General features: G+C 28.0%; 1 protein-coding gene across 3 annotated transcripts in view; it reads left to right on the top strand.

Moving 5' to 3' along the window:
* Positions 1-318: 318 nt before the first annotated feature.
* The window catches only part of tutl (immunoglobulin superfamily member turtle), a 306,060-nt gene continuing 294,560 nt past the window's right edge, over positions 319-11,818 (top strand). For 2 of the 3 annotated variants that reach the window (XM_087152980.1, XM_087152981.1), the window contains exon 1: positions 363-916. In XM_087152980.1, coding sequence (XP_087009106.1) covers positions 853-916 — 64 coding nt within the window. In that variant the 5' untranslated portion in view covers positions 363-852. Of the gene's footprint in view, positions 917-11,818 lie in introns of all 3 variants that reach the window. The other variant, XM_087152982.1, reaches the window with a different exon arrangement.

Genomic DNA, 11,818 nt, shown 5'->3' with positions numbered 1-11,818 from the left:
AAGATTTATAAGGTAAATTATTTGGAGAGTTGTTAAGGAAAAAACAATGATAAAATATTTAAAATGATAGACAATCTTTTTTTTCTTTTTAAAAAAAAGAAAAGAAAACAACAACCAGTAATTGTTTTATTTAACAGAAATCGAAAAACAGCAATCGATGTCAAAGGCTTAATTGTTTTTAATTTTTTTAATCATAAAGCATATTTTTGACAGTAATTTAATTTAAATTCATTGAAGAATTCAAATTACAGTTTTATTGTCGTTCTTTAATTGACGTGAGAAAATTATTTATTTTAATGCCAAAATCGGGCATAAGATGGCAGTAGTAGTTCAGTCATCAGATGTTACACTACTGCGGCCAGGGCTAGAGAGTGCGACACCTGTTCGGGGCGCCTGTGTCCTCTCTCCGATTGGAATAAGAGAAAACTGCCGATCTTCGACGCAGTGATGGCGAACACCGAATGTCGACCCGAGATTACCAGCCCGATTATAGGACGTTTGTGAGAGTAATTTGTGATTCATTCTGGATATTTCTCATCATCGAATAAACAACGATTAAGATGATGATCTAAATATATATCTATTTAGAATAGAGAGCGAGAGAAAGAGAGGAGATACTAGAAAAAGCTTCGATTCTGCTCTCGCTCTGTGTTCCTCAGGAGCGTAGTGCTGCGGGGGGATAAAGTGCCGTGTTTCACAGAGAAACAAACTAAAGAGAGAAAGATATCGTCTGCAAATATGTTTCACAAACGATATTGCGGATAAAATAAGGATTCGTTTAGCCGAAATTTTGGATTTCGAATTTTACTTTTAAGTATAAAACGCTGGTGTAAAAGGTTTCTTCTAGATGAGATGATTTTGAAGAAAACATGCCAATTACTGGCGTTGTTTGCTTGTCTATGGGCTATCATCAAAGGTAAGTCAATATCTATCTCCTCAACTCTACTTCTTTTATTTATCGTTTGGTGACTGGGTATTGAATGAAAACGACAATTAATAGGAAGAAAAAAATTAACTCGATTCGGATCGTTGATTACTTTGACTCCTCTCAGAATTCAGCTCCATCTGTCGACACGTAATCAATTAATTCCTTTGAAATAGGGTTAGGAAAAGTTAATTAAATTTTAAATTAAATTTCGATAAATGGTCTTGTATAGTTTGATTAAATTTTATTTTACATTTATTATATATTTAAGTTCTAATATTTTCTATACAAAATTCTGAAATACTAATCTCATTAACTTGCCGAAAATTTAAAAAGAAAATATTCTGTTATTATTTTGTTATCAATCAATCTAGCATATAAAATATTAAAATTTTAATTTTATGTTTTTAGTTTAATTGCTGTAATAACGCTGTAAAATATATGGCACTCTTGCTTATCTTATGGTTTTAATTTTTTGAAGAAAAGTTGTATAATCTTAGATTAATATAATACATTTATAAAGAGTAAATTGTGTCTTATATTATGTGAATATGAAGAAAAATGATTCATTCTGTATAATGAGATTGTTCTAAATCATGATAATCTTACGTCTTAGTATTATACTATTACTGTTTACTATTGTACTATTACAACTGAAAGCACTATAATAATCTTATGATTTATCAATATACTATTACCATATACTACAAAGCTTTTACTAATTAATATTAATGTGAACTGTTATTGTCACTATGCCGTATTATTGATTATTTTGGAATATTCCGTTTTTATTGAACTTCTACTCTTGTGCCTTGCTTAAAACTAATAAAATACATTTGATTCTTTATATGTTGGATTTATAAGAAACTTTAATAAAAATAGATAAATAATTCAGAGATTCAAATTATTGGACAAGACTTTTTTCGAATTTTGAATTGTCATGAATCTTGATTTAATTGGTTTTTTTATATTCAATTACATTAATTTTTAGGGAGCAAATAGCGAAATAAATATTTTTTTCTGTTACTATTTTTTAATTTTTCCTATCAGCACTCTTCAGCTTAGTGTTTCCATATTAGCATCACACATATTTTAATCAAAATAAGAGTCAATAAGGAAATAATTATAATGTCTCAAAGATTACAACAGTACTATTATTGCAAATAAAAAAGATAGATACAGGAAATTTTAATCAGATTAAGAAAATGTTTAAAAAAATTGTTAAAAAAAAACTACAAAGGATACTGTTTTTTTAATATTCCGCAATAGCATTTCACAAGGTAGGTTTGCGCCATATTGGGTTCGTTTATATTTTGATCAAACAGTAGTGTTAATTAAATTATTATAGTGTCTAATGGGTTTCTTCGATGTTGTTATTGGAGGTAAAAGAAATATCGATATTGAATTTTTAATACGATAACAGAAATGCTTATAATTTAAGGGGATACTAGAGCAATAAACTATTAAATAGTTGTGAAATATTTATTATTGAGAAATACTTATCCACGCACACGCACTCATATGTTTCCATCTTCGAAATTATCAGTGTTCTTTTTTTCCCCTGAATGTTAGGACTTTCACAAGATCTGATTACTCCAGATTACAGACGGTTAGGGTTTAATCAAAATAAAAGCAATTGGATGGACAGCGTAAATATTGATGTCTATTAAATATCTACAACGATGCAAACAAAAATAAATGAATGTAGAAATCTCAACTGAGATTATGTGTGTTAATTTTAGCCCATAGTAATGCAAATTTAAAAAAAAGGAAAGAAAAAGATTGTTTATATTCAACCTATAAAGCGTTCTGGTTTGAAATGGCGTATTTTTATATGGTATCATCATTATATTGAAATAATTTTTGACCTTGTTAAAAGTATAGCAGTAATTTAAAAATAATCGCTTCGACAGTATACTTTTGCAGTTTCGTATACTTTTTATACTAAATCATCGTGGATTTGTATTCCTTCCTTTCCCTTAAATTAATGGAGAAGATCACTATCAACAGTACTGTTAGACACTTTTTAAAGTATCGTTTTAATCTTTTTTTATAAACAAATAAATAAAACATTAACTTAACTCTTTGTTTGTTGTAATTGAATCCGGAAATGTAAGATAACTTTATTTTCTTTATCTTTTAACAATTTCCACTACGTTTTAAATAATCCAATTCTTTTAACAATTCTACTACTTCTGCTTTGAATTATCTTGCTGTTATAAAATTGGATCAAAAACTCAGTTTAATTTCAGTTAATTTGGTTTTGGAGTTTTTTTAAAAAATAATTATGCGTTAAGAGATAAACGATAATTTTTTTGTGATAGCTTTTTACTTTATTAACTAATTGATGTTCGAGAAAATAAAAGATAATTTTATGTTTTTAAAATTCAACCAACGAGAATTTTTTTTTCATAAACTTGCTCAAAATTTGGATGAAAATATGGTTTGGGAGGTTTTTTAAATGACTATGTTTTAGGCAATGTTTTCTGTAAGGGCTTATTATTTATTTTAAAATCATTGTTCAAGAGAAAGAGAATAAAAGAAAAAGAAGAGAAAATAATAAAATTTAAAGATTTTACCCCTTTTGTCACTTGGACTTTCAAGAAAAAAAAATATAACAATTAAAAATGTGTTAGAAGAAGTTACATTACTTTCTTAAATTTATTTTAAAAGAGAAAAAGTAAATAAATTGAAATTCTTTTTATTTTTATAACGAGTTTTATTTTTTTGAGAAAAATAATTAACCAAAATACATTTTTATACACCAAATGGTTAGTATATGTCGCAAGGAGATATATTTAAACGCCATAACTATAAATGTTGACATTAAAGTTATGGAGTTGGCCATAACTATAATAATGTTTCAAACAAAAGTTGGCCTTATTTAAAAACATCTTAAATACAAAAGTTTTTAATGTTATTTAGCTTCCATTTGTTTAATATCCATATCATTCGAATTATTTGATTAAATCTATCGAATCTACATTAACTTTGGAAGGAAAGAAATATGTGTTTGCTTTTTCCTTTTTCTTCGGATCAAAAATAAACTAAAAATGTTTTTCAGAAAATGTAATTAATAACTACTTTTTGTTAAAGAAATATTTTTTCATTAATTAATTAATTTTTAAGAGATTATTTTTCTTTGTTTAAAATTACTTTTCATATGTTTTTTCATGCATAAATAAGAAAAGAGAATTATCGTTTGTTTTCATGGCAAACCAACCGTTAATTAAAATAACTCCTTTAATTACAATATTTAATTAATAAAGATTTATCAGTAAATGAATCCTTAAGAAAACTATCACTCAAATTTTAAGGTAATTAAAGGAAACCTTAAAATTAATGTGGTAATTAATGTGAGGAATGGTTAAACCTTTGACGCAATTGGAATACCGGTGTTTCTTTCGTGTATTTGTTTCTCGCTCTTTAATTACAAGCAGAAATATATTTCGATATTTTTCAATTTAAAAAAAAAACAGTCAAATAGTTATTAAAAACGGAATTATATTTGTACTAAAATTTAAAATTCCCCAAAAAGTAGTTTGAGATTTTTTCCCCATTCATATTTAATAATATATCAGTAAATGATTTTGTAAATTAAAGAAACTTCAATCATGAATAACTGTTTTTCTTAGATCTAAATATCTGCAAATAAGTGTAAATTTGAAAAATTCTTGTGTGAAACTCAGTCGTGTTTGGTGGATTTTACCATAAACGCAGAAAAAGTCACCGGTGTTTCATGCTGTATTTCATAACTATTAAGAATTAAAATGGGAGATTTCCATGGCAGAATAATCGCCAAATCGTGGTGAATTCCGGGCAGTGACCCACGAGAAACTAAAAAATAAAACATCACAAAAAAGGTTCATCTTGAAATGTATAACTCATAGCCACCCCCGGGCAAACATCTACATGTTGTTTTTTTTTAAAAAAAATTGCAAGTTTAAAATCTATTTGGCACCTTGGCGATTGTAGTTGGCGCGACTGATCACGATTCGGAAATACCTCCATTAAAATGCTAATTATAATATTTTCACTTGTTTTGACCTAAATGAATACAAAATAATAAACAGTATGAAAAATATGCTTAACAAAAATTTTGTGCTAAAGAGTTCTATAAAAACTTTAAATCAGTCGCGCGTATTGGCTTCGATTGGGATCAAACACACGATCTTTTCGTGAGGAACAGTAAGCAACTACCATGATGACATCACTGGTTGATTTTAAAAGCTACATTGTATCAAGTATGTGGTGGAAGAAAAATAATTGTGAAACCGTGAGTGTTTTTCTCGGTCGTTGGTACAGTTTTACTTAGCTACAAATCTTAATCAGCGAATCGAGTGCTTAAATCACGTTTCAGTCAATAAGGAGAAAGGCAAATAAAATGTTTGCTTTGATGTTACTGAGATTATATTCACGATCTAGCAATCTAGGTTTTGTGAATTTTACCGAGCTAAAATTGTATGTTTTTAAATTATGATGATTTTGCCGTGAGGGTTTACTGTATAAAGAAAAATCATATCATATGCATGTAACATTTTTTTCAGTTAATATTTTCTTAATGTGAAAAATGTATGCGTACATATAAAAAATTAAAAAGGAAAGAAAATAAATGTTCAGGTAAAGTAAGTAATAAATGAAATCAAAGAAAAGCTACAAAAGCAAAGAAGATAAAAAAAGAAATAATAACAAAACAAAACGCTAAAGCAGCTAAATGAATTGTAGTAATATCCAAGTGAAGCTGCAAAAATAAATAAATAAATGAAATAATAAAGAAGAAATAAAAATAGTTGCAATCAACTGCAAAAAAATAATAAATATAAGTAAATAAAAAAAGAAACAGATCTAGAGCAAAAAAAAAAGTCAGTCATCAGAATTATTTCAGCCCTTAACATAATTTTTTCTAACTTTCTGGCCCTGAATATTGTATTATTTTAAAATAACATAAAGTAATTAACATCTAAAAATATATGTTACAAAAGAATAAAACAGTTTAACAAAAAGCAATAAGCAATGGACATACCAAAGAAAAGCAGTCTTACAGACAGCTGGCAGCTTTGCTGCTTTTCTTCGAAAGGCGTATTATTCTGATTCAAACATTAACCATAAATGCCAAATTTTATAATTAATGATTTATGCTAAACTAATTTTTCTAGTCAGTATTTAAAAACTAATTTTAAAACAAATTTTTTAGAAAATGTAAAATCGATATTCTTATGCTCCAAGCAGAAAACAAAACAGAGTTTGAAAACAATTTTCACAATATTAAATTTTTCTTTGTTGAATTTTTATAGAAATTAACTGAAGAAGAAATCGTCTTATACCATTTATAGGAAATAATTCTAAATCGTTATAAAATTATCGATTTTTTACAAAGAAAACTTTTTTTCATAAAGTTTAGTCTTTTAATTTTTTTAAAAATAGAGTTAATTTTTAATATTATTATTTATATAAAAAGAATTTTATATTACCCAGACGTAATATGTAATTCAAATGTAGTTTAGAAGTAAAATTTTACTTTTCTTTTGTAAAAGATTTAGTCAATTAATCAAAGTATAAAATCAATTTATTACAAACTTTTATTGAGGAACTTGTCATTTTTGTTATTATACACAAAGATTAGTTTTTGTTTATAATTAATTCATCTATTCATGTCAGTAAGTATAATGTTTCGGTAATGAATTGCTTGCCCCTTAGTTTTTTTTAGCATGATAACACAATGTTTAAAGGGAAAAAAAGAAAGGTTTAAAAAATAAAACACAATGAAAAGATTGAATGAAAAATTTAACTTATGGTAAATTATTTAAATAAATTGGAATAAGTAAAAATGTCTGTTTATTTAGAAGTGATTAAAGATGCTTTTACTAGCTGATCAGACTAGATCTTAGCCACATTCCACGGTTGCAATTCAAAATTGCTAAATTATCCCAGTAATGTTACTAGCTTATAGTGTGAACGTTTTTAAATTCTTCAGAAAGGTTCCAAGGAGGTTACTGACTTTCAGTTGGAAATTTTCAGAATATTTAAATAATTTTTTGCTGTTTATTAGCTAGATATTAGATGCTTATTATTTTTCATGAGCATTACTAAATTCTTTTCACAGTGTAAATTTTTTGATCTTTTAAAAATATTTTTCATTTTCCTGTGTTAATCATAATATTCGCACTTAATCAAAATTTTGTGAACACAGGGATGAACCCCCCCCCCAAAAAAAACCCCCAACAACAGCAGTATTTTGAAAATGAATTATAAGCACAGCTAGTTTTATGAATAGTTTTATTATTTTTTTATCTTTGTTATCTATTGCACAAATTTTACTATTTCCTATTTTAGTAGCTATTAACTTTATTTTCCATTCTCAGTTTTATATTAAGCTAAAAATTATTGTTTTTCTATATAGCATTCAATAGTATCACAATTTTTAAACATTAATAATGCACAGTATTAAATTATAGTCGTTTCTTCAAAAGCATCGCCTCTTATTATTTTTACGCCTCTTAAGAAAATAATATTTTTTTCAAGCTTTAAGCTTGTTTGAAATTTGTTTGAAAAACTATTTCCGTATTTTCGAATTATTTTAATACATCATTATTATCATGAGAACAAAGAAGTTTGAAAAGCGAATAACAATTTCCTTTCTGGAAATAGATATTTATAGATTACACCTATGCAGATCTAGATACCAGAAGTATGCGATAGAATATTAAAGTTCAATATTTTTTAATTAATTAAGCTCTCTATTAAAATTTCTAAACAAAATAAATAGATGAGAAATAGAATACTGATGTTTCTTTTTAGAAATATGAGTTTATGTTGTAGTAACGTGAACAAAAGAATAATCAAATTAGGTATATCAGAGTATTAATTTATTGTGTATTGTTTATAGTATAAATCTAATTAATTAGTGATGAAGAATCTAACTGTACTTTTAATTCAATTAATTAAATCGCTAACTAAAATTAATAAAAATATTAAGAGCTTGAGGAAAATTTATTAAACTGTCTGCGCTATATTATTCCTTTCATGTCACTTTAACCTTTGTAAAAAAGTAAACAAGGGAACACAGAAACAAAATGACGAACTTTCTTTCTGGAAGTACGTACTTATAGATACAGTGCACAAGAATGGAAAAATCTTAATGGTTTTTGACTCAGAGGTCAGATTTTCATGTTATTAATGAAGCGGCTAACAATAATTACGATGATTAATTTGTGCAGACCTAATCAACAAATTAAATTACAAAATCAGACCAAACTAAAGGGCGCACTTCCACTAAATAAAAATGACTCTTCTATGATTTGAGTTCTTTTTCTTCAAATATGAGAAGTTGCCGTAATCTGGAAAATATGGTCGCAGTATTTTTAATCAAGAGATCGGTCAAAAATAACCCCTCCCCCAAAATGTTTAGTGACTTTTTTTTATTGTGTTTCGTTACTTATAAGAACTTTTTAAGTAAATCAAACATATTTGTTTTGATGAGAACTTTCCACGCAAAAAGAATAAATTTTAAATTTTATTTACTATTATTTAATTGAAAAAAAATTAAAAATATTGAATTGTAAATGGTATTTTTTTCTCTTTTTAAAATATGTAATTTTAATTAAAAAGGATGCGAAATCCATTGAAACAATCGTTGTAGTTCATCATAATCCAGATCCATTTTAAGCAAACACTTGTTTATTGTATTCAGAGAAAGCATGTTTGTGCATTAGTTCCATAGCTTTAAAAGATCGCTTGTACTGAATATTTAGCATATTGAAGAACCATTAATATTGCATTTTAGTTTGTGGAGATCTGAATACTTTACTCATCTTTTAGATGTTTTTTTTTGCACTGTATGTATTGATTTCCATTAGCCGTGTAAATTAAAAATAAAGTATTCAATTATTACGCATTATTTTCAACTTCCGCATACTGTAAAAAATTTCGGATCAAATTGCGGAATAAAGTTTCGGGGTTCTTCTAAGCCAGTGTTTCCCAAAGTGTGGTACGCGTACCCCCAGGGGTACGGGAACAGTTTAGAGGGGGTACTCGTTCGCATGCGAAATATCTTACAGCAAACGATAATTTCAAAAAATTTTATTTAAAAACAAAGCTAGCCATGAAAATTTGCGATTACGTATTTTTCTATTGAGTATTTTTTCCAAAGTTAATAGTTAATAATTAGTGGTGTCAACAGCCAGTTATGATTTTTAACTTTTGTGCAATTTTTTATGTTAAAAAATACATTAATTCTTTGATTAGTGGTACACAGCGTTACGAAAAATGTAGAAAGGGTACACAAAAGTCATAAGTTTGGGAAACACTGTTCTAAGCTAATTAGAGTGATTAAGTGATTTTACGATAATTATTTCTTTAAAAATTACGGTATGCTAGATATTTTGTTCCGTAACATGTTGCAGTGAAAATTGATTTAGCTGTAAAAAGTACCGACATCTTGAAAGCCGGTATTTTTTACCGTAATTTTATCCGCAATTTTTTTCAGTATAATTAGTAAATTAGTATTAGTATAATTAGTAGTAGTAATAATTAGTTACAAAGCGTATAAGTAAAGTAATTTTGATTTAATGAGGCCTTTTTCACATAAAACTGACACAACAGGACTGGCACAACAAGACTGACTAACACATTACAGACCATGGTCCATATTCAAGGATGAATCAAAAGCACCATACACCAAAGAAAATTATTTTTCAGATCGCCCATTCAATGGGGTGGGTTTAGTATTTACTTGCAATGGCTTGGTCCAGGGTTCAATTTCCCATGCTAAAAGCCGGGTGTTTGATCAGACTGCACTTTTTTCCTATGGTTGTCTGATCAGACTGCACTTTTGACTATGATGTCTTAGTCGTTCAAAATCCATTTTAATATCTTCGTCAGTTTCAGAGCTTTAAACCTCCGTACACGGTTGTGTGGTTTGAAAGTATGGTGAGGAGGCCGGGAGATTGGTTGTGTATTGGGGTTAGGGATTTATTGGCAGGGGGATAGCCATCACCTTCTCCATACTTTAAAAACTTAACTATTTTCTTGCTATAAGTTTTTGAATACCGTCAGATTAACTTAGGACACATTCGATGAAAACGATGGCGTCTGTCATACCAATGAACAAGTTCGAATTTCACTAAAGGCTGGTTGAAAGAAATTCTGCTCTCAGTTCACGCTGACCACAGCACTGACGTAGTGACTGTCATTCGTGGTAAGTGAATCATGGGCAAGAGTACCCTTGCCATCGGGCTAACCATGAGAGGTTTTCGTGGGTTTCCTTCTCCGTGGGGCGCAAATGCTGTGGGTTAGTTTCATCAAAAAGCTCTCCACAAAAGCTAGTTTGTTCCTGTACTTGATTCATGAGTCCCTTTGTCTTCCGGGTCGGATGAGAGGCTGCCAATTGAACATTAATAATTGTCAATCCACAAATAGGTTGGCTGTTCAACTCTGATTATAAAATAAAATAAAAGTAGGCGTCTGTGTCTAAATTATCGGGAACAATACTTCGAAAAACACGCTCAAACATACCGTCGAATTTTATGCACATTTGTTAGTGTCTAGGCCATTATTATATTGTAATGTGTATTTAGATTTCGACAGATTATTAATATTCAAGATTGCGTTTCATGTTTTTTTGTCTTTTTATTTGATTCCATAATATCTAATACTAATACGAAATATATTATTAAAAATTATTGGAAGTTAATAATTTAAGGGATAAATAAGCTTCTAGTATTATATTTATTAAAATAAAAAGGTTTATAACTTGTTGGAATTTCATTAAACTGTCTCCTTATCCAATTATTCCTCTTACATTTCTATCATCTTTGGGACAAAGCAAATAGAGAACATAATAAAAGAAAATAATGACTTTTCTTTCTAGAAATACAAATTTATAGAGTACACATATAGAGTTCTAGAAACCAAGAATCATCGATTCTTGGTTATGAGACGAGAGAACCGCGCTCTTCTGACATTTTGGCTTTTTGCCAAAAACACTAGCTCAGATCTTTTGTCAAAGAAAACGTACCACAAATTCAATCCCCCCCCATCTACTAGTAGAATTGTATTAATCCTTCTTACCCCTGTTTTCTTTCTTCTTTAAAAAACATATTTGTTAAAGTTGCGCGGTTTGCTACATCATTAAGAGGACATTTTGAGTTCGAAGTCATCTAACCTTTCTCGCCAATTTTATCGCCAATACGAAGGAAAAAAAGAACAATGTTAGTTTTATTCTTCGTTCCTTTTTTTGAATTGAAATAATGAGATGATGAAACTATTGTTTGAAAAATATTAGATTTGTTTGAGAGTGATGTAAAGTAATGCTTCACGTTGGAAGGATTTCTTCAATTTCAAGTTTATTAAAAAATTTTTTTTAAATGTTGAGTGTCTTTTATTTTATTTCAATTCTGTCATTGACTTGATATCTTATTCTATTGTTTTTTTCTTAAAGTTAAAAATGCTCTTGCCATTATTTGAACAACAATTCATGGTTAAAACAGAATAACTAAAATCGAAATAGTTTAAAGTGCCAAATAAAATGTTTTTTGGAATAAGTAACTTTCAATAGATTTAATACTCTGCTCCAATAAAAATCGAAACATTAAGTTCACAAACTAGAGTAAATCATTTACATTAATTAGGGGAAGACAATAAAGTACTAGTTCATATAAGATTCCAGTTCATATAAGATTATTCTAGTTCATATAAGATCGGGTTCTAGTTCATATAAGATTATTATTTTTAAAATATATCAGATCAAAAAAAAAAAAGTTGTTAATTTTATTTTGACGTATTTCACCATATCTCGGGAACTTTTTTATCGATTTGAAATTTTTTTACGCAATCATAAAAGTCGTTTATCTGAAGAAATTCCATGCAAAATATAATTCCATTCAAAAAGTAATT

The sequence above is a fragment of the Parasteatoda tepidariorum genome, chromosome 10 (genome assembly GCF_982258835.1).
Source record: "Parasteatoda tepidariorum strain Cologne lab strain chromosome 10, Ptep-v5.0, whole genome shotgun sequence".
In the NCBI taxonomy this organism is placed as follows: Eukaryota; Metazoa; Arthropoda; class Arachnida; order Araneae; family Theridiidae; genus Parasteatoda; species Parasteatoda tepidariorum.
The sequence above is the reverse complement of the archived record's forward strand: the minus strand, read 5'-3'. Positions and strand labels throughout refer to the sequence as shown.